The sequence below is a fragment of the Colletotrichum gloeosporioides genome, assembly GCF_011800055.1.
Source record: "Colletotrichum gloeosporioides strain Lc1 chromosome Unknown consensus_77, whole genome shotgun sequence".
NCBI classification, from domain to species: Eukaryota; Fungi; Ascomycota; class Sordariomycetes; order Glomerellales; family Glomerellaceae; genus Colletotrichum; species Colletotrichum gloeosporioides.
Genome location: NW_025544722.1, coordinates 231460 through 253763, shown reverse-complemented (window position 1 = coordinate 253763; position 22304 = coordinate 231460). Strand labels below are relative to the sequence as shown.

Genomic DNA, 22304 nt, shown 5'->3' with positions numbered 1-22304 from the left:
GACGATTGCGAAGCTTGAATTAGGTAAAAGGAAACAGAAAAAAGACTAGCTTGACCCCAGCCTCACGGCATACCCCGTAAAGAGGCTCTGCAGCTTCAGTCGCATGGCTGAGCCTATCGACGGAGGGCGGGTTGGTTCCAACGGGTAAGCGGGAGCCAAAGCCTTGTGGGGCGGCGGGAGCTTGTTTTGGGAACCCAGTCTCTTCGGAGAAAAAGCGCGAAAAGGGTGCAAACAAGGAGACGTATCACGGGAAGCTGGGGGTTTCTGGCTCCGACGTTGCCTTGTAGATTCGCAATCCTCTTTGGACCCCACACGTCCATGTTTCGACTCTGATGTGACAGCGGGGGCCGTTGATTGCGCGGCCGATCTACACGTGATGTGGGAGATTCCGGGGTCGACGTCGGATTCCGGCAAATCCTGTCATTTTTGGAGCCTCCTTTTTCTCTTCAGCTGAAAACTTCAGACCGACCGCATGGATCGAAGCTCGGGTTTTCAAACGTCTAGAACTCATCGTGGAAGTTCGGCCAGGTGAGCTGAAGGGTGCGACGATCAGGGGTATGGAATGTCGAAAGATTATTGGCCCATTGCGCAGCTACACCGCCTTCGTCAGTCGCGATGACGAACGACTTTTGCGGCGTAGCTATAGAGAAAGTCATGATATTGGTAAAGGCGCAGTTTGAACGGATGGAATGTGGGAGACACATGGCTCTCTGAGGCCCGTGTCGATATGGGGTTTCCGGTGGTTGGGACGGCAGTCATTGGAGGCCAACAACACAAGCATTTCACTAATTCGAACAAACGTTAGGCTTAACTTTACAGTTCACGATGTTCTCCATTCTGTAATTAAATTAAATTGATGCCAAATTCAAGCCTTGAAGGCCCCGTTTACTGTACTGGCCTGGGCGCTACACTCAACTAGTTCAAGCACTCCACCCACGATGATTGAAAACCAACTATTTTAGCGGCGTAGTATGATTTCCCGAGGGAGTTTCTGAGTCCAGAAATATGCAGGCAACTCAGAAAACCGTGATCTAATAATGGAATTCACAAAGACTCACACAACTGCCGTTTGGCTGTGTTTGTCGCTCGGTTTCGATGCTACCTTACGAAAAGCACCACAAGACTGCTACAATGGGTCGGGAACGTGGGTCCTGGGCGTCGCTCCAGACCCTCACTCTTGTTTGCGCTTGGGACCAGAAAAGTCTCCTCATTATTTACGATCCATATTTACACATGATGCAAAGCCAACACAACTAGTGATGCACTAAAGGTGAATGAACGTCATTCTGTCGTTGAGAATCATAAGAAAAACAGCCAAGCACAGTTTGAGCTCACTCAACATGCCCTCACATGCCTTGTACTGCTCAACCGGCTAACCGTGGAAAAGTACATCTTTTTGTGCATTCCGGAGGCCTTCCTGGGCCCAGTGCGGCCACCCGCGTGCTCCCGCAGCACGCGAGTACTGTTTGGGGACATATACTTGCCCGCTACGTCCAGACATGATTTGCTTGAAGATTTGGTGTACGACATGTTCAGGTTCAAGCAGCAAGGCCTTGAACTTTCCTGAGCTGTGCACTCTGTCAATCAGAGCCGTGCGCACATATGTTGGATGAATGATGCTATTCCCGGAGGGGTCGCGTCAGTCTCGTCTCCCGAAATGATCTAGCTAGGGTTTCCGGGCTTGGCCTCACCTCGTTCGGACCTTGGGTGCATGGTAGCGATGCCGAAGTTCCTGTGCCAACCCCTCGTGGAGGGCCAGAGCGCCGACCTTGGTGCAGGAGTAGTCAACGTTCTGCACGCCGGTCACGAAGCTGGCCATGCTCGCAATCGTGACGACGTGACCGTGGTTGCGTTTGATCATTGAAGGGAGGAACTCTTTGATCAGGAGGAAGTTGGAAATAATGTTTACGTCAAAGGTTTGGCGGATTTGCTCCTCCGTCTCGTCGAGAATAGTGGAGATCTTCATGACGCCGGCGTTATTGACCAGGACAGTGGGGTCTCCGTGATCTTGCCGGATCCGGTCAGCGGCCTCCTTGATGGACGTTGCCTTGGTGATATCCGCTTGGTAGAAGTATGCGTTGGACGCTGAAAATTCGGTCAGATGAGGCATAAATCGCCCTGTGAGAGAAGGACGAATAAGAAGACGTGAAAGTTGATGAACTCACGCAGTGGTTTTCTTGGAGGAACTATGTCAATACTGACGACCTTGACGCAGTTCTTTGCCAATTTGCGTACGAGCATGTCGCCCATGTCACCGGAACCACCGGTAACCAGCACCAGCTCCCGTCTCCAGTCATACTTGTCGTGGCTGTAGTTATTCAAGGCGGCATCGCCCAGCGCTCTGCTCGCCTTCTTCACAGCTGTCCAACCGAGTAGGATTGCCAAGGCATATCTTGCCCAGCCATTTCGAGAGAACGATTTGGAGATTTTGGATATCTTCAAGAAGCGGAGCAGGTCGGGAATTCGTCCGGTGACGCCGGAGGGTGCAAGATTGAGTAGAGTCGACATGATGAACAAGCGAAAGCACCCAGCAACCTCAATCAACAATTAACCAGTTGTTATCACTCCCGACTACGTGAACAGCGAGCTCAAAGGGCTATCGTGTATATGCAGGCCGGATGGACGGATGGACAGCGTCTCCGAAGGTGGGGTCCGGGCTCCGTTCAACGTCTTCCCCGCAACTGCCGTACTGCGCCTGTTAAGCTTTCATCAGGGCGACGTCAGACGATGTGATACTCCGCATTTCAGGCCGAGGTTTAACTTCGAATTTCGTCTGTGCGAAGATCTCGAATTGTAGAATTGGCTCTCGTAGCGAGATCAGCGCAAATCATAGTAATGATTAGTGATTCTAACATTCTTCATCGACTTCGAGTCTGAATACCAAGCACGCACTGAACTTGCGTTGTAAGGAAATCTCGTGAACACTCCCCAACAGGTCACCCTTTTTTTGTCAGTACCCCTGTCACAATGGGTTATACCATCGAAGACGGGTTCGTTCGGTCCAGCCGGAAAAACGAGAAAATTGCCATCTCGATATATAAACCAGATGGACTCAAGCGACCCGTTCCAACGATTGTAATGGGCCACGGTATTGGAGCCATCAAAGCTGCGGGCTTGTCTCCTTTCGCGAGCGCCTTCACTTCAGAGGGATATGTGGCGGTGACGTTCGATTATATCGGCTTTGGGGAAAGCGAAGGCACCCCACGAAACGTTCTCAACGTCCAACACCAGTTGCAAGATTTTCGAGACGTTCTCAAGTGGGTGCGGGATCCAGATCAAAGCGAATGGGTCGACTCTTCCCGCATCGTTGCATGGGGCAGCAGTTTTGGTGGCATGCATGTCACAGCGCTCATGAGTGAGGATCATGACCTCGTTGCCGGGATTTCTCAGTGTCCTCTGGTGGACGGCCCCGCGGGTGTCCTTCAAATGCCGCTACTGCGGTCTTTGAGACTGGCAGTCACTGCTACTGCAGACATTGTTGGTTCATTGGTGGGATTCCAAGAGCCACAGTATGTCAAGCTGGTGAGCGACGGGTCTTCGACGGCTATCATGGCCTCCAAAGAGGTCATTGAGGGCTGGTCTAGGTTGGAGCCTGAGAACGGGGAATCTTGGCCGAACATGATTGCTGGGAGATCTTTGTTGAGTATCGTGCTATCCCGGCCGCTGCTGCAAGTTCACAAGAGCACCCGACCGTACCTGATTGTCTTGCCGACGTGGGATCATGAAGCGTCTTTGGAAGCAGCAGAACAATGTGTAAAGCGAGCGCCGCTAGGAGAGGCGCTCAGAGTCGAAGGGGGGCACTTTGACTTATACAAAGGTGGGATATCATTCGAGAAAAATGTTGAGGGGCAAAAACAGTTCTTGCGGCGTGTTTTGATGATGTGAAGTGCTATCGATTTGGGAAAATATTGACAACGGCTGAGTCTGTATAGTAGGCACAACAGTTCACATTTACGTTACTTAGTCATTAAGTTTATACGTTTAACTTCACTTAAATTAGTATTGCTTCTCAAATGTAGCTGTAGAAGCTCTGTTGTTATTTTCATCAACATCCAAACGTCACACCGAACCGTGCGAATACACCGGTGAAGCGGCGTCCAGATTTTGGCGTTGGCTGCGAAGGACCTCCAAACTCTTGCGGATCTTCAACGAGTCGACGGGAAACAGTTCGAACATACGCTCAGCCTGGTCGAGAAGATTTTCCATATCTCCCAATACCCGAAAGATGGGCACCAAGGCAGGAACAGATTTGACCTGGACCAGAACTAAATATGCCGCGAACAGAAGTTGGATGTCACACCAGCTGCGATATGATCGTTCCATCTTGCTGCTCTGAGAGTCCATGGAGATGCATGAGAAGTGTACAAAGAGCGTGGCGCCCTCGATGCAGTCGCGGCACGACTCGAGGATCCAGGGTGCTTGGTCGGAGCGAAGCGCTTGTGTGTCGGGGGGTCGTACCGTGTACTCCATGTCCTTGTGGAGGAAGAAGTACAATACGGGGCGATGTAACAGAAAGGCGCATGCGAAGTATCGTAGTGCGATTTCTCTCTATAGTCACAGAATGTCAGTGGATCTTTTTCTTAACAAAGAGTCTCGCTCACTTTTCGTAAAGGCATGGTGGGAACGCTCATGCTAAATGCTGTGGCGTCGCGTGCGAATTGGGCGCCCAAAGGTTGAGATTGGAACCAGCCCCGGAGGTCCGCGGACAAGTTGCAAACCAGATCGGCAAGTTCGTGAGGCTGGGCATATGCCTTGCTTGTGCTGTAAAGGTACTGGAGTACTTTATTGAGGTGGCTTCTAAGCCACAAATGGCTCTCCAGAAAGCCCGACATGGACTCATCGTTGGTTTTGGTAAGCACCTCGAATGTTTTATCCGATGGTATGCCATCAACTTCGGTAAGGATATCACTAGAACATATGAGTCTTCCGAGGAAATCTGGCTTGCAAAAGTTTCCACTGACCATTCAATGATGTAGTGCAGTCTGTAGTAGAGCCTTCCGAGACTGTGGAGACGTGAGTAAGATGAGGTCATTGATCTTGTGTAACAACGTACGATTCGTCTCCATTCCTCATAGAGAAAGTGCGTATTACCGGGTCTAGTGACTGTACCAATCCCAGTGCATGAAACGGTCTCGCCCAGAAATACATCAAGCAGTAGGCCATAAGAAGAGACAGTGGTATCCGTTCTTCGTCTACAACAGAGAGCAAAGTCCATTGACTTTGGAGTGCATTTGTGAAGCTGGCCTCGGACAGCGCCAGGAGTAGCTCTGGTCCCAAGTTGAGGGGACTATTATCAGCCGATCTTAGTGCGATGGAAAGAACGAGTAATATCGAGATCGGAAGCTGTTTGATGTCCACAAGAACAGTATCCAAGGAGTCCATGTCCATTCCAAACATGTTTCGCAGGTTGTTAGCCACAAACTGACTACTAAGCTTAGGACAACTTTGAATCAACTCCGAGATGTAGACTGGTAGGTTACTCGAAGTATTATCGTAGAACTCTTCGAGCACTCGAGACACTTGCCAGAGCATCAAGGTTGGGGTTGAAGATCTTGACGAGAGGGAGCTGAGCAGGGTTGCGTCTGAGTGATCAGTCTCGGACAAATAATTTGCAGCTGAGATCCCAGGGACGGTAAAATTGATACGGATCCTGGGCCAGTAGACAAGCATTTTGCAAGCGGCTGCAGTGTGAAGCTCTGGAAACTTGACGAGAGAGGAATGCTGAGATGAGGTTGCATGCGCGCTCGGAGTACTATGACAAGTAGACGCAAGTCCTTCGCTTGCACGACGGCTGTGATCTGATCTCTCTTCGAGTTGCTTGAGGCGTGCCTCTACGTGTGTTAACCGGGACAAAACATAGTTATCCCTGTGATCGTCTTAGTGTTTGGGCTCGACCCCCCCTCATTTCTTCCTTGGCAAAGTACACCTGCGAATCCTGAATAATGGCTGGTAGTTGAGATCACTTACGCTTCTAGGCTTGTCGGGGTTGGCCTGTAGGTGCACTCACGTCCCGCATTTCTGCAATGGGTGCAGATCGGACGAACGCCATCGCATCGCGATTTTCTTTGACGGCAGGTATCGCAGGCAAGATTTGTCTTGGGCGTAGGCGCCATCTTCGCGGAACATCATGGCAACGCAACCACTGATTGGATTTCAATTTCTTTGGTGGAGAAAGGTGAAAGTAGAAACATTGAAACGACTGGGAGGGGGAGGGGAAGTCAATCGGTGGAACGTCGGCTAACATTTGTCAAGGTGTAAAAGTCACTAGCCTACGTCACCCAGAGCTGAATTCTAGGTCAAAAACAAGCCCTCGTGGCTGGGAAATGTCGGTGAGATCCTGAAAGATCCAAATGTTTTCAATGCTTAATACAAATGTATTTTATGGCATCTTGTAGTAGGATTATCGGCCTGGGCCGATGCTATTTAGCAGCAGAGGACATTCCACTCCTCAGGGTTTCTCTCTCAGTCACATGGACCACGGACTTGGGATCCTCGGCACCAGCCACGTCCATGAAGCGGTGCCTCTTCCATTGCCGAACCGGAACCTTCTCCAAGAAAAATCGTTCGAGTTCGAGGTTGCTTCGGCCCGTCGTTTCCCCAACACAGAACCAGACATATGTGAGCGTGATAATGGTCGTCCCTGCCCAGACAAACCCTAGCATGGGCCCCAAGTTCGCGTCATAGTACAAGTAAGGGGAAACGAAAGCAATGACCCAAACAGTCAGGAAGAAACAGACAATTGAGCAAGACATGATCTTGTTTCTGTTGCGCCCCACTGCCATCTCCGAGGCGATTGTGAAAGCCAGTGGGCCCAACGAAAAATTGAAGCAGACGATCACGATGTATGAGAAAACCACAATGGCAGCGCTGGTGCCGTTGGAGAACGGAGCTCTCTGCGAACCCAGTCCTCCAACAACGACAAGCGCACCGAAGATGCCGGCTGTGCAAATCAGGAGATTCTTGCGACGGGAAATTTTGTTACCAAGGACAACTGAAACAGCAACTGAGATGACCTGTAGAATATTTGTAATAAGCGAAATTGTGAAGGCCTCCTTGATGCCAATTGATTGCGCGAAAACCACACCATAGGAATAGAAAAACTGGATGCCGTTGATTTGCTGTGCAATCATGGCGCCGCAGGAGTAAATCAGCTTGCGGCGCTCGATTGGGTCTCGCAGAAGAGAAATCCAGGTAGAATCTGCAGCGTAGGCAGCCTCTTTCTTGACCGCCTCGTCTAAAACTTGAATATCGTAAGCAGGTTGATAGTCGCGGTGACTCTTGTTGATTTTTCTCAAAGCTATCTCGGCTTCAGGTAGCCGTCCTTTTGTCGCGTACCATGTCGGGCTCTCTGGCGTGAACGGCAATGCCATGATCATCAGCCCAGGGAGAAGAATCAAAAGACCCATCGGGATCAGGTATGCGTTCTTGTTGGGAATCGCCTCGGTCCCCTGGGTGATGCCTGAGCCGACAAGTTGGGAACAGGACTGCATGAATTGGAACATCATGAGTGCAGGCCCCCGGATCGCAAGTGGAGCCACCTCGCCGATGTACAGCAAGCAGGTGACCGTGAACTGACCGACACCGAGACCGATCAAAATGCGACCGAGGATGATGAGGCCTTCGATACCGTGGGCGGTAAGCTGGACAACTGCCCCTGCAATGATGCAGGAAGAGGCGAAGTAGAACACCGCCTTTCGACCCCAGCGATCGTTGATCGGAGCGGCAAGCAGGGCGCCAACGAGTTCGCCGACATAAATGATGGAAGCTGTTAGCGACATAAAGGACGTCGTCAGGGCCTTGAGCCCTTTGCTATCGGTCGCCGTGCCATAATCGTCGATGAACGGTCGCATACCCAGGAGGCCAGTGTAGTAAATCTGGTCGTAGCCATAACAAAGAGCGCCGAAGGTCGAGACCCCGCAGTACGCCAGGGCCCAGGCGTTAGGACGCCAGTCAATGTTGAACATGCCCATCTCGAGAGGGCTTCGAAAACGCTTCGAAAACGACCGGAACAGAGATCGCTGAACGATGTCAAACTCTTGAGCGAACGGCGCAATCAAGTCATGGCATCTTGGCGATAAATGTTTGTAGATGGCAGGTTGACATCTGGTGGGCCCGTAACACTAGAGACCACTAAAGCCCACTAGCCCCGCCCGTAAGGAATGGATCACTGGGGTACACATTGTCCGAGTCTGGGGTAAGGCTTAGGGAAAGGAACTGTGAAAACGGGGGGCCCAGATTGTTTAATCGGGGAACGCTCCGGTAGACTAGTGAAACTGCTAATATTGGTAAGTCGTGCCTTGAAGCTTAAACAGTGATGGTTATACAGAATGTCGCAGCAAATGTTTATTACTTAGTCAGTGATTTGGTGAGACGCGATACTGTGCTTGAAGCCAGGAGTGTCCTGGTTGGCCTCATCATCCGGGGGATGCTCCGACGGGGGACTGATCCGACGGACCATCCCCCGACATTTTATCATCAGCTATCAGTTATATTTTGATTGCTGTTAATTTTGAAATGATGAAGATGTACCATGACTTACCTACTGCATTGCCAGGTTGATGTTCCACATTTGCTTAGGTGATGATTGTTCGTTATGCCAGCAAGTACACTGCTAAAGCTTTTCAACCCATTGCCTCGCAACTATTGTCCAGTGCATCTAAAATATACTCGCAGCGAGCAAGAAAACATCATCATGGGCACTGGACCTTTACAGCAGCTGCAGGATGCCGGCACAGTTCTGATTGCTGATACCGCCGACTTTGACAGTAAGTCGACTACTTCGCACTCCTGAAGCTCCCTATCAGAAAGCAGAACAGAAATTGCTAATTGGAAGTTAGAAATCTCTCAGTTCAACGCCTCTGAGGGAACAACTAACCCAAGTCTCCTTTACTCAGCAGCACAAAATACATCATACGCTACACTTATATCGAACACCATCGCGTACGCGAATGCGCTGCCTTCGACCATCTCGTCCTCTGAGCGCTTGACCGCGGCAGTGGATCATCTTGCCGTTCAGTTTGGCACGCGAATCTTTAAGTTGACTGGCAAAGTCAGCACCGAAGTGGACGTCACTCTCTCTTTCAACACTGCGGCCACTATCGCCGCAGCTTTGCGCATCATCGACCTCTACCATGAACAGGGTGTACCAAAGAGTCAAGTCCGCATTAAGATCAGTGCCACCTGGGAAGGCATTCAAGCTGCGCGTGTGCTACAGAGAGAGCATGGCGTGAGCTGCTTGATTACGGTGGTCTTTGGACTGGTCCAGGCTATCACTGCAGCCGAGGCCGACGTTGACGCCATCGCACCGTACGTCGGGCGAATAACAGACTGGGGAAAGTTGCACGGTATTGCGAATGATTTGGGTGTTGAGACTGTCTCGAAGATACAAAACTATCTGAGGAAGTACGGTTTCAAGACCAAGGTGATGGCTGCCAGTTTCCGCAGCACCAAGCAGATTCGAGACCTAGCGGGTATCGATCTGCTGACAGCTTCGCCGGCAATTCTTGAGGCTTTGGAACAAGAGTCTGAGCCTGTCGATCGTAGATTGACGCTAGAATCTGGTAAGCGCTTTTGCTGATAGTAACCAACCAGAGTCCAAAGTCTTCTGCTAACTTTCTTTAGCACGGCATATGAACCTGCATAAATCTTCCTTCATTAATGATGAATCAGCATTCAGATGGGCTTTCAATAGTGACGAGTGCGCTGTTGAAAAGTCAGCCGAGGCTATGAGAAAATTTGGCGAAGACACGGAAAAGCTCAAACTTTTACTGTCAAAGATGCTCCAGGTGGGATAGTTTTGCTAGAATTATCGCAAAAAGACAACTCATAATCTTCGATGATTATTTTCGAGGCGCCCCATCCTTCCTGTGATAGAGCGACCACTCTTTCTGCGTTCTTGCTATCGTCGCCACTGCCATCCATCATCGCTATCATTACTACTTCTACGTTGAACATTTCCGCCGTTGTTGTCGTCGGTATCGTCGTTGGCTCTCGTAACGACGATTTGCGATCATTCCAATTAAAGGAAAATCTCATGATCTATCAAGTACATAGAAAGTATAGTCGCGCAGACACACGAGAAATTAGGCGGTATGTTTTCTCGCACCCGAATGGATCAACGAGGTTTCCAATCGCGGCGGAGTTTGGCGTTCATCTTGTGTTAGCGGCTCTTTGTGTTGCGAAGACTATCAAGGCTTGCATCTGGAGGAGCACGATTCTTGGCATATTCTGTATTGTTCATCTGAGCGGATGTACTCTCCCGAATCGTATGACTTGCAGCGATTTAACAGGCTCTCTATCGGCTGCAACCTGCAGTTCTCGTAAGATAGGTCAGCTCACGTCCGCAGCGTGCAACATCAGCTGCGAGTTGTCTCCACTTGGCTTTGTGTGACTTCCCCTCTCTTCGGGGGATCCCCCGATGGGCTAGCGAACTAGTCCATGCTCCGATTCCTAATGTGGCAATGTGATCAGATCTGGAAGCTGTCAACCCCCACATAATTGCTCGGTAATCTGGAAACTGGACGGGGAATGATCCTGTTTCCAGATCTCCCAAACCACGGCCCGATGCTAGCATTTGTCTTGGTATAAGTCGGGAGGGCGGCCCAGACAGGCACCCGGTCTCACCTCTCCCCCAAGCCACATCACGTCGTTCTCTTCACAGCGCCTTCAAAATGACCTACATCGTAGGCTTGAACAGTGGCTCGTCGTTCGACGGTGTTGATGCCGTTCTTTGCCAAATCGGAATCGCGGAGGACGGCCACCCTTCTCGACCCCAATACATCGACGGTCTAACGGTAGACTGGCCTCTCGAACTTCAACCGTTGATACTGCGAGCCTTCAACAATGATTTGACCATCTTCGAAATGACGCGGTTAAACTACGCCGCCGGTGCGCTGTATGCCGAGGCAGCCAACGACCTCATTCAGAGAAACAATCTGAAGCCCGAAGACATCGATGTCATCGGCTACGACGGCCAGACCATCTACCAAGAGCCGCCAGACCGTGTCAAAGAGAGGGAGTATGTTCTAAGTGGAAACAAGAGTCTTGTGGACCGCTGGCTAAAAGGAGGATTTCCTTGCGGCTTCTTTATTGCCGAATCCGGTGTCGTCGCCGCTCTAACCGATGTCGATACGGTCACCCAGTTTCGACCTCTCGACCACGCCCTTGGTGGTTCTGCCGCACCACTCATGCAGTACCTCGACTTTGTCGCTTTTCGGAATGATGGACCGACGGTCACTCTTAACATTGGCGGAATTGCAAACTTGCAACTTGCTAATGCGGACCGGAGCAAGATGATGGCATTCGACACAGGTCCGGGAAATGTCATGATCGACCACATCTCCAAAGCTCGCACTGGGAGAGGCTACGACAAAGATGGCGAGCTTGCAGCGCAAGGAAAGGTCATCCCCAAACTTCATGAAGAGCTCCTGCAGCACGACTTCTACACGCGGAAACCACCAAGGTCCGCATGGCGTCTTGACTTTGGCGCGGCATATGCAGATGCCGTTCTTGAGAGATACTCCGCGGCATCCACCGAAGATCTCCTCGCAACGCTGACACGATTTACGGCAATATCCATCACGAAGAGCCTGACAGACTTCATCCTTCCGAAAACGGAGGTTACAAGAGTTGTGGCATCTGGGGGCGGTACTCGGAACGCGACGCTGATGAAGAACCTCGGAGAAGAGGTAGAGAAGCACGGGTTGAAGCTCGTGACTAGCGACGAGTTTGGGATTCCTGCTGCATACAAGGAAGCCATCAAGTTTGCTACCCTGGCATTTGCCAACAAGAGGAGCTTGGCAAACAATATTCCAGCTGCAGGGGGTGCTGTGAGATATGCTTCTCTTGGAAAACTTAGCCTGGCTCCCCGGAGAGCCAAGAACTCCGAGCCTGTTGTTGGAAGAGACGAGAAGGTGCTGGGATTAAACGCTGATGGACATTAAGTGTTACGAACATTCCATTGTACATGTCTGCTCGGATTATGGATTGAGTTGTAAATGGGCACCAAGCGTTTGAGTGGTAGCATAAGCATACCTAGACTTGAAAGTTATGTAGCATCAGTGTTGTGCCTTATCTGTAAATTCTTCCGAGGACCTTCATCCCAACACTGTGACTTTCTGACGTTCACGGTGCATGTTAACCGACCTTTTAGTGTCCGAATGTCTTGTGGAATGTGTCAACATGAATTCCGCAAATTGGTAGGGTGTGCAAACACTTATGTATCAGGTAGCCTACAGCGCAACGTCGCATGCGACACGTCTACAAACCATATCAGATTGAACTTTTCAAAGCAGGTCTTTCATCATAATTATCTAGGTATCTTTATCAACAAAGAATAGGTCAACGTTCCTCATAGGAGGATGATGTCGTCCAAGAGGACTGGGTTATTCTTTCCATTAGTATCACTCCAAACAACTTCCACCACGATATCTGTGTTCTTCGCCGCGGCGAGACTAAGCGATAGCTTGGTAACGATTCTGTAATAGCCCAATGTACCAGGAGCGTTGAGGTTGCATTTGTTCTGAGAAGATCCACAAGCATCCCACTGGTGAATGCGCACTCTGCCGTAGCTGACGGTAATTTGAGGACCGCCATCATCAATCGTCGCTTTAGTTAGTCTACCAAAGAAGCCGGCAAATGCTCTTGGTTCAGTGATATTGACACCGGCAAGTGTCTGGCGGAGGACAACCCGGCGCACGCCGTCAGATGGAGAGGAACGGGGTGTCAACATGCTAAAACGCGGCTAGAATTAGCTGTGCTCAGGATGGGCAATCCCAACGTGGGGTTCTTACAGAGTTGAACATCCGCCCATTGGATGGTTGTTAGTGATGACTTCTGCCGTAACGTCTCCGGATGTAACCTTAAAAGCCCAGCTGGCAAGGCCACTCTCGAAACCAGCGTTCTTGACGTAAGCACCTGAGTTGTGTGTCAGTACCTTCAACTTGCGAAAGATGAGATTAACCCAGTTCTTCCAGGGGAGACATACTGTCAGCTAAGAGTAAGTCAGTTGAATGTTCAAATAATTAGAGAGTGATTGAAGTGACTTACGAGATGTCCTGGTGCAAGCACTCGTTGCTGCGCGGGCAGGAGCCTGTTTGATTCAGCGTTTGGCGTTAATATTGTTTGAGATGTTGAGTTCTTACAGTGGATGATGTTGAAAGAAAAACTTGAGGGATAGCTGTTGAGCTAGGCGTGGAAACGCTCAAAGTGGTTGAAAATGTGGGTATGGTTGTCGTCGTAGAAGCAACGGAAATAAGTGTGGTTGATGGAGTCACCAGAGTGGTGCCAATAGATGAAATGGAGGAGGAGAGCGCAATGGCAGACGTCATTGAGGCGGAAGATGTTGGCAAAGTAGTTGTCGAACTGGAAGACGGAATGACAATGGCTGAAGACGACGTTGTTGAGAAGTCCAGGTCCAGTGAAGCAAGCGAGTAGAGATTGAGTCGATCGGGGCCACCGCACATCTCCGCCGTGTTTCCTTTGCAGGGCATGTTGCAGCCGTCAGTGGTAGGGATGCCACCAAATTTGATGGAGTTATCACACCAGCATTCTTGCGCGTACTCAACACCAGCCAAGGTGTAGCCAGCTGCAGCGCATGCCGCAATGCAATTGGCAACATTCGTGTAACCACCTTCCACACCGACATAAACACCGAGGCTTCGGCCGCCAATGTTATCTTTCAAGCAGCCTTGGAATTTCCACCCTGTGGGCAAAACGCTGGGTGTCTTTGGAGCAACTGCCCCCTTGTAGAGAATGATACGGTTGGGTCCGCCGCAGAGTTCCGAGTTGTTACCTCCACATAGCATGTTGCAGTCGTCTTCTGGAGCACTTGAGGCCCCCCCTCGAATGGCATCATCGCACCAACACTCTGTACCGTACTCAACTCCAGCAAACGCGAAGCCAGCAGCCGTGCATGCAGTGGTACATTGCAGAACGGACATGGCAGAGCCGCCTCCTGATATACTTGCTCGATATGAGAGCGTTCGGGTGCCACCATCCGTGTAGCAACCGAGAAATGTCCAGCCTGAAGGGCCAGGATTGACAGCAGGGCTAGTACCTCCATTGGAAAAGACGGTCAACCTATTGCCTGCGCCGCAGTACTCTGTCGAATCGCCGCTGCAGACCATGTTGCAGTCCGTCTCAGGCTTCCGTTCGGCGGGGATCTTGTAGTCGCACCAACACTGGATTACGAAGTCAGCGAGAAGAGAACAAGGTGCCGACAGTCATAAAGTAAATATGACATTAGCAGAGTAAAATGATTGAGAAAACACATGCTTCTGAAGAATACTCAACACCAGCCACAGGAAAACCATGGTCTTGACAGAAATTGACGCAAGATTCTTCTGTCATGGAAGGATCCGCGTAGTTGGCTCGAGCCAGTTGACGGCTAGGTCCATCGGTGTAGCAGCCTTTGTAAGTCCATCCATTTGGAAGATTTGCTCCGACATTGACCTCGCGTTTTGCAATGTACGCGGCGTGACCAGACGCCGAAAGAAGATACACAAGAGTTGAAACTGAAAAAGAAGGCATCTTGGAAGTGGAAATGAGTGAAAGAGGGGGAGCCGCGTTGCTGACTAGGCTAAATGGACAACATTCCGCTATGTCAATGGCTGCGGTACTCGTACTTATCAATGAGACTATGATCGCGACGAGAGTCGATGGGTCAGAATTGGCCACCTCGTAGGGCCGACTTTTGTTCCAGCTGAGCGTCCAAAAAGCCACGTTTGCGCGAAGTGAAAAGCACTCAGAAGTCTGGATGCTAAGTTATTCGAAGCCAACATCATTGGTGCCCAGGAAAGCGCCCTGAGAAGTTGATCATCGACAAAACTCGCCGCAATAGGAAGGTTTCCTTCGTACGGGGAGTCTAACGTTAAAACTGTCCCTCTGATGGCTTGCCTTGTTACAACCGGTCTTCTCGGTTCGACGTTCGAGTGGTAGGTGGCCATAACTAACGGCAGTTACTTGTGTGGCTGTGTCACTCCCATTGCGAGGCACTTGTTGAACTATACGGTGATCTGCACCACAGCTCAATTCCAGCTATGACTAACAATTCCTCAGGTAATTAATGTTTTCTTTGATTCATTGGGCATCAAAGTCCGGATTCAGCATTAGCGCCAAGCCCAAACGAATAGCCAGCAACGAATAAGCGGGTTTGCTAAGTGTGTTCTTTGTCAAGCTGGGGAAATCAAGTTGTTTTTGTAGCGTGTTCTAGTTTTTCCATTATTCAGAAGAAGCTGAAACGCGAGCCATGGGAGCTCCAGACAGGAAATGCCAAGAAATATTCAAACGATTCAGAGAATGCGCAAACCATATTAGGCTTCAAGCCTTCAGCAGGCTTGATTGACAGAGAAAAGGCCTTGCTTAAGCTCCTCTTGATTAACCTATAATGACGCAAAAACTGGGGCATCACTCCTTTCCTCCAGAGTCGCGCTGCTTTGAATCACCAAGATGTTTGAGGAAGAATTTGCAACCAGTACGATAAAATACCAAAACTGTATTATTCCAAGAAACGCCCGATGAATGAAATGCAAGCAGCAATGGAGCTCACCGTGGCTCAGCGAACTTCATCCACAGAGGCTCATGCATCAACCTATCCAAACAGTTGGCCTCAACACCAACGAGAATCTCCATTCCACCATCCGGCAAGATCGGCAGAACAACCTGCAACCCGTTGATGACTCCAACATGTGGAGAACGAACAGCTTGAATGCTGTTACCAAGAGATGGGCCCCACTGAACATCGTACAATGAGAAATTGACCCAGGAGCTCTGAATACAGTTATTACCCGGAACATCGAGCAAAGCAGTAGGAAGAACCCGGTTGACGTCTTCCACGGTGTCGATTAACGTCGCAACATCGTCAACGAACTGGTTACCTGCTCGGAGTAGTGCTTGGCGGACCAAAATTGCCAGGTCAGCCAGGCTTGCTGAGCCGAGCATCTTCCGAATCGGAGCGGACGCCGCAACATAGCCCAGGAAGCACCCCATAGTGTGAGGATGGACCGGTGGATCGGTGCGCGGGCGGCCATCTATGGCAATGTTGTAGACGGATACTGGGTCGCCTTCGAGAGTCTCAAGAGGAGACTGTACAGCCATGACCGTGCGCCAAAGAAGGGCAGAAAGAGCATCATTGGTGGAAATCCATTTCTGGTTTGTTGGTTCTGTCGCATTCTGAGGGGATGCTTCAGCCTTGAGTCTGGCCAGAGACTCAGGGGAGAAGTAGAAAACCTGCCCTCGGTGGGCCTCGGAGAGCATGTTAGGTGGCATGCCCTGGGGTGTAAACGGGAGGATGGTATATTCCGGGTGGTCCTCGGGTTTGCCCTTGTTCTTTCCAGAGGGCTTCATGATGCGTTGACGGTCTCTGATTAGAGCCTCGTCAAGCTTGAAGGGGTCGGTGATGTCGAGGCCTTGGGCACGCCGGCACTCCTCCGCCCAAACTTTGGTCCAGGTGAGAAAGGTGTTACCATCGCCAAACATATGGAAGATACACCAGGAGAGAATCATGCCCCCTTGAATGAAGTTGGCTTGGGGAAGAGAGACAGGAAGACGTTCCCCTGCAGAGGGCCAGACGGAGCGGCGCATGATGGTGTTCGCATCGAAAGCAGACACAGGGAATGCTTTGGACTTGAGCTCCGAATAGGTCATCGGGAAGGCCCCTGGTTTTCTCAAGTCCTTGACGGCGATGCCTTCTACTTCGCCTGAGCGCAATCTCTGTAGCTTTAGAGTACCGGCTTGCTTGGCGTCTGGGTTTGGAACAGCCTCGCAATCGAGAACTGCAATTCTTCTCTGGGCGGCTTCATATCCTGTGCGGAGTACCGAAGCTGCTTCCTCGAGATCGTAGTCATCAGGAAGTTGGAACGGGAAGACATAGCGAAGATAGCCTTTCGGACCGATACGCTCAAGAGGCGTAAGATCGGGAATCTCTGTCCATCCTGATAGGGAGCCCATGGTAATGATAGGTTGTCGAAAAATAATTCGCTTTGCAGAAATCAGTGAAAACGGTCGAGGGGTAGGGAGAGGGGCAAGACTGATTTAATGACAGCACATAATGTTGAAGGGCCTGTTTCGCCGTCTTGAGTTGTAAGAGGGTCGGCCAGACTTCCTCCGACGCATTTGTGCTGCGCCTCAGACGTACATTCTAATCACTTCATTGTATGTTCGTCCAAGAACCAACGACCGCCATGGTGTACGGATTGAAGATGCCTGCACCCCCGTACCAACAAGTGGACCGAATTTCATCCCCGCCATTCCAAACGGGGCAAGACCGACAGGATACTGTTGAGCATGCAGAACATCTTCATTATTCTTTGCATTGCACCTTCAGGTGAGTCGAGCTACTAATCTCTTTTGAAACTGCCAATGGCTGCTCGCAACACATCGTCAGATCGCCTACTGCTTTTGAATATTGACCGGAGAAGTTGGAGATCCTTGTCAACGGAGTCACACCCTGACCACCGCTTAACGATCCATGCAAGCCAAGTCGGCCCGCTAGGAATTACTTCCCCGTCCGCAACCCGTCAAGATGCTAAAGAGTTCCTTACATGACAGCGGCTAGGCTCAAGCACAACGTACATAACCGTATCGAGATGGAGGCATCGTTGTGTCTCCCTGATTTCTTCATTGCTACATGTGTGAAGATCGAGCGGTGTAATTTTGTTTTTCGACACATGCCACTGATCTGGGAATTCCAAAATCGCAAGGGGTAGGTCGAAGTGTTCAAGAACCTCAAGTCTACAATGCATCGGACCTCCCCCTTCACTTGTTCGTCCATTTCTTCCGGATGCATGTGAAGAATGCTCATCACATTTCAAGGGCTACAGTGAGCTGCATATACCAGGGCCAACCGCAGAATCGTCGTCATGAAATGCCTGGGACCCTGGCAGCTCGAGCCGCCTCCAGAGGAGAACCAACAGCATCCCCTCGTCTGTGCATTCGTTCCCTGTACGGAGAAACTACACATGCATATACGGTTCCACTTTATGGAACAGGCCACAAGAGTATCATACGATGTGAACCAACGGCCAACGACATCTTTTTCTCGTGCTAAGAGAGGAGCCGATCCGAATGTGACTGTGCACGGAAGTTGTATCCCACAACCACTGAATATCTGGGTCTTCATCAACCAATCTGCAAGGTTGTGGAGACTACGTCTGGGATAACGACGACCAACAGCCAGCACGAGCCCAATCTTCGAATTCCAGCTCAGACTCGCGTCCAGAATTTCTTTCCCCGCAACCGGCGTTCCTTCCGCGTAGAGACTCTGCCGCAGCCATTTCCCGCCGAAGCTGCTCGGTTCTGCATGACGAAAATCTTTCTTGTCGTGGTCGAGGAATTATGTGCGGCGTAAAATATGTCTTTCCGCCCCCATTCATCATGGCGTTGCTTCGTGCCGGGTTCTCGATCTCTTTACCTCGATGATGGAACCCAATGCAGACATTGTTGCTGTATTTGGACCGCCGCCGGACGGTATCGACATTGCTGAAAGCAGCATCGCGCAAAACAATGCTGCAGTCATTGTTCTCGCAGTCCTCGCTTCTGCGGCTGTGGCTTTGAGAATTCTGTCCAGGATTCTTCAAGGGCATGATTTGAAGGCCGATGACTGGGCTATCGTTGGGTCTTTGGTATGTTCCTACAAGACGAGACGGGTCCGAATGCTGGACTGACCTTTTTGGTGATAGCTCCTCGTCGGCGCGACGGTCGGCCTTAGCATCGCCGGCGGTACATATGGCGCCGGCAACCATATCTGGTCCTTCACGCTCCCTGGTCTTACGAAGGTCTTCCAGGTAAGTTGGCGCTTCTGATGATAACGCGTTCATTTCTGACAACAGTCTTTTGCGGTCAGATTCTGTACGCCTACACTTTTGTTTATGGCACCGCCTGCGCCGCTACTAAGATCTCCATCCTCCTTTTTTACCAGCGTGTCTTCATCTCAAGAGTGCCCTCCTTCAGATTGTCGTTGATTACGGGCTACTTCCTCTCCATTGCCTATCCGATCGTCATTTGGGGAACTATGGGCAACGCTTGCAAACCCTTGCACTTTTACTGGGACCAATTCGTTGGAGCGCAAGGGACATGCATCGACCTGAACACATTCTACCTCGCCCTTGGTATCATCAACATGATCAACGACATCATAGTTCTACTCCTTCCGATACCACAAATTTTGAAATTGCAGATGTCGGGGAGAAAGAAGCTGGCTGTATGCAGCATCATGCTTCTGGGTAGCTTGTGCGACTAGCCCCTTTTCTCTGCGTGGAAATTCAATGGCTGACATAGTCAATAGTGTTTGCGTCGCCAGTGTTGTTCGAATCTGGTACCTCGACAAGTTCTCCAAGTCCTCGGACGTTACCTGGATGATGGGCCCCGTGTTCATCTGGTCTGCAATCGAACCGTCAGTTGCAATAGTATCTGCTTGCCTTCCCCACCTGGCACCTTTGCGACATCTCGTCCGCCACAAGATATCGTCTAGTCAACGGAGTAATGGCCAGTCCGGCCCATCATCAGCCAGTGCACCATGGAGATCGGGAAAGGGGGGAACAGGGGGTAACTCGCAAAAAGGAGCTGGTGCACTTTTCACGTATGGAGGTTCGAGATTCAATTTTGGCAGTGGTGGAGATGGTAGAGTGAAGCTTGACGAAGAGGGAGACGAGATAGGTCTCACAAACAGAATAACGGCGGGAGACGGTGTCGGGAAGAGTATGTCTGCCGCTTCGGGGTCAGATGAGAACATCAACGGACGGTCCATTGTAGTTCAATCTAGTTTTGTACAGGAAAGTCTGAGAACTCGATAGTCAAATATATCATGATTGCCAAGCATCATATGTTACTAGAAGCATGCTGTATTGCATTGTGGTCTCTACCAGCATACTAAACCATCGCTGTGATGGCTGTTCAAAAATCAAAGCGAAACTTGCAAATTTGGCATGAGACAACGGCATGAGGCATGATGAACATCTTCTACAGTTAGGCCTAGAAGAGATGCATTGCTGCCAGCGGTTGGTAAATTTTGCGGCATAATATTAAGCAGTAACCAAATTGGTGTGGTATGGGGCAGGAAATAACAGAAACGCTGGGAATCTTAGAATTCTTTCCACATCTGTCAGACTCTTCCATGATTGGTTACGCATGCTTATCTCCTCTTTTCGTAACGTTGAACGAATTGGCGGGGATGGTTCCACAGACAAGCAACCTCAAGGATCCGATTCTCACCGCTGGTATCAAGCTCATACAATAGCTCTCAAATCGACATAATGAATGACGGCGATCGTCTCTCGTTGGCTGCCAACATCTCAGGAATGATATCTCTCGCCGATGTTGTCTTTAAAAGCGGCAAACAACTCTATGAGCTTTACCAACGTTGCAAAGCTGCGCCTACATCCAAAGCACAGCTCCTCGCAGAAATCACAACGTCATCATCAATTGTCGCAGGGGCAAGAATATTTCTTCAAGAGTACCATAGCTCAGCTTTCGTTCTCGAAGATGGACACTCATTGCCGCATATCAAGACGATTCTTACCCTTTTCAGCCAAGAGTTCGATCATTTGAGTAAGATCCTGTTGGCAGCACAAGTATCTCCATGCGACGGTTGGTTCAATCAGATGACGAAGACTTTCCGCTGGGCCATGGAAGAGTCAACAACCAAGGAAGCTTGTCATCGTTTGCATCATCTTAGGACTTCGCTGGCTTCTGCACTTTCAGTCACTGGAAGGTAATCACAGCGCTCTATTGTCGGCACACAGTTGCAGGCTATAGCAAGAACCTATCTGCTAAAGATTCCCTAGGCGCAACGATATTGTTGTTCGCAAAGAGATCGACAAGGTTGTCAAGCTTACGGAGGCAACTCAAAGAATGCAAGATGAGATGAGAATACTCCTCACTTCACCGTCATTGACACCTGTCATATCCCGACCAGAAGTGCCGATGCAAGACCTAGCAACCATAAATCTCGTCGAATTCGAGAAGAGCAAAATCAAAATTCGAGAACCGGTGCAAAACGACCTCACTATGCCGTTGATGCTAATGCAGAAAGCGCTGCTGATGGCATTGAACGATGCAGCGATTAAAACCTCACTTATCCTTCCAGACGAAAACGCTAGATTTATTAGCAGCATCATGGAACGGCTGATGATTCAAGCTCACGGCTCGTCTGCGAACCGGATTTGGGCCCGAAGTAGGCCAACCCAACAGAACTCCGCATTGCCGCCTCGACAGCATGAACAGATTTCGCTAGAGCCATGGATGAGCAATGCTGTATTCGAGATACCCCGTCCAAATTCAAAAGTCAAGCAAATACAGACGCCTAGTGGTATTTTGGGAGGCCATCCTCACATTTCACAAGAGGTCTCAATGGCAACTCCTTGGGGAACGGTTAGGATCTTGCTGATCCAGGGTGGAGATCATACAGAGCCAGAGGTTCTCTGCTTCAAGTTCAGTTTTTTTGTCAAAGCAGACTTATCCATTCCTGGCCTCACACTCACATTTGCTTCCAAGCGTTTGGGCACAGAGGTTGTCTAGTATTTCTGAATACATGTACTTCACGATGGCTTCATAGACCATGCAGACTCTTTGTGTCTTGCTTCAACAAAATGCTCGAGATATCACACGATCAATCTTTCGTAACACCACCTCTCGAGAATCCTTCCAGACTCTGTAAAACATGATTTGGCAAAAGCTACTGAAATAGGTGGGGATCAAAGTGCAGTTTTATATTGAGTAAGGTCTGAATGAGCGGGTTGGCACAATCGTTTGCTGTGCCTCGTTACTACTCATGGATTCTCTGACGTCAGCTTCAGTGTAATGTGTCTTGATGGTGACGTCGAGCAGGCAGCAGCGGTACGGATTTCTGCTAGAATTATTTACTATCTAGGAGTTGAACTTCATTTGGCATATTCATGTTTCATGCGAACTCGTATCTATCAACAATAGCATTCAGCTCTGAACATGGACTCCAGAATCTAAGCCGTCGATATAAATATGTCGGACGCGGGATCTCAGGAATGGTGTCCTTACGTTGATTGCGCAGAGACGGATAACATAAAGATTAAGCCCTATGCTGACATATCAGGCTACGGAGTAAGTAGATCTCCCCAATGGTATCTTCTAGGCTGGTCTGGACTGGTGGCTAAGTCCGTCTCAGGTTGTATGCGGATTCTTGGGAACGGCATATTTTGTATTGCTTTTGGTGATTGCAGACTACATATTCGCATTCGATCCAGATGAAGGCCCGCTGCGAACACATGAGACTGATAGTAGGCTTACGGGCAAGGTGCGATGGCAGCCAAATCCCGTTGACGATCGCCTCCTCA

The 22304-nt window shown here is 50.0% G+C and overlaps 8 protein-coding genes across 8 annotated transcripts; 3 read left to right on the top strand and 5 right to left on the bottom strand.

The window, feature by feature from the left end:
• Positions 1 to 1372: 1372 nt before the first annotated feature.
• Positions 1373 to 2508, bottom strand: GCG54_00007776 (Dehydrogenase RED2; the record flags this gene model as incomplete). The annotated part of the gene is made up of 3 exons (XM_045407753.1): positions 1373 to 1619; positions 1692 to 2085; positions 2166 to 2508. 3 exons carry the CDS (start codon positions 2506 to 2508, stop codon positions 1373 to 1375), a joined length of 984 nt encoding a protein of 327 aa, XP_045259488.1.
• Positions 2509 to 2967: 459 nt separating this feature from the next.
• On the top strand, positions 2968 to 3885 carry GCG54_00007775 (putative 31.7 kDa protein in traX-finO intergenic region; the record flags this gene model as incomplete). Its single annotated transcript, XM_045407752.1, has 1 exon — positions 2968 to 3885. The coding sequence occupies one exon, from the start codon at positions 2968 to 2970 to the stop codon at positions 3883 to 3885; it is 918 nt and encodes a 305-aa protein (XP_045259487.1).
• Positions 3886 to 4059: 174 nt separating this feature from the next.
• Positions 4060 to 6113, bottom strand: GCG54_00007774 (uncharacterized protein; the record flags this gene model as incomplete). Its single annotated transcript, XM_045407751.1, has 5 exons — positions 4060 to 4548; positions 4602 to 4908; positions 4962 to 5003; positions 5054 to 5866; positions 5968 to 6113. The coding sequence occupies 5 exons, from the start codon at positions 6111 to 6113 to the stop codon at positions 4060 to 4062; spliced, it is 1797 nt and encodes a 598-aa protein (XP_045259486.1).
• Positions 6114 to 6419: 306 nt separating this feature from the next.
• GCG54_00007773 (High-affinity glucose transporter RGT2) lies at positions 6420 to 7970 on the bottom strand (the record flags this gene model as incomplete). The annotated part of the gene is made up of 1 exon (XM_045407750.1): positions 6420 to 7970. The coding sequence occupies one exon, from the start codon at positions 7968 to 7970 to the stop codon at positions 6420 to 6422; it is 1551 nt and encodes a 516-aa protein (XP_045259485.1).
• Positions 7971 to 8692: 722 nt separating this feature from the next.
• On the top strand, positions 8693 to 11942 carry GCG54_00007772 (Transaldolase; the record flags this gene model as incomplete). Its single annotated transcript, XM_045407749.1, has 4 exons — positions 8693 to 8765; positions 8838 to 9560; positions 9622 to 9793; positions 10697 to 11942. 4 exons carry the CDS (start codon positions 8693 to 8695, stop codon positions 11940 to 11942), a joined length of 2214 nt encoding a protein of 737 aa, XP_045259484.1.
• Positions 11943 to 12349: 407 nt separating this feature from the next.
• On the bottom strand, positions 12350 to 14529 carry GCG54_00007771 (WSC domain-containing protein; the record flags this gene model as incomplete). The annotated part of the gene is made up of 5 exons (XM_045407748.1): positions 12350 to 12731; positions 12792 to 12915; positions 13048 to 13090; positions 13143 to 14180; positions 14269 to 14529. The coding sequence occupies 5 exons, from the start codon at positions 14527 to 14529 to the stop codon at positions 12350 to 12352; spliced, it is 1848 nt and encodes a 615-aa protein (XP_045259483.1).
• Positions 14530 to 15543: 1014 nt separating this feature from the next.
• GCG54_00007770 (uncharacterized protein) lies at positions 15544 to 16947 on the bottom strand (the record flags this gene model as incomplete). The annotated part of the gene is made up of 1 exon (XM_045407747.1): positions 15544 to 16947. One exon carries the CDS (start codon positions 16945 to 16947, stop codon positions 15544 to 15546), a length of 1404 nt encoding a protein of 467 aa, XP_045259482.1.
• A 1469-nt stretch (positions 16948 to 18416) lies between these two features.
• GCG54_00007769 (uncharacterized protein) lies at positions 18417 to 19790 on the top strand (the record flags this gene model as incomplete). The annotated part of the gene is made up of 4 exons (XM_045407746.1): positions 18417 to 18620; positions 18678 to 18782; positions 18842 to 19227; positions 19283 to 19790. 4 exons carry the CDS (start codon positions 18417 to 18419, stop codon positions 19788 to 19790), a joined length of 1203 nt encoding a protein of 400 aa, XP_045259481.1.
• Between the last annotated feature and the right edge of the window lie 2514 nt (positions 19791 to 22304).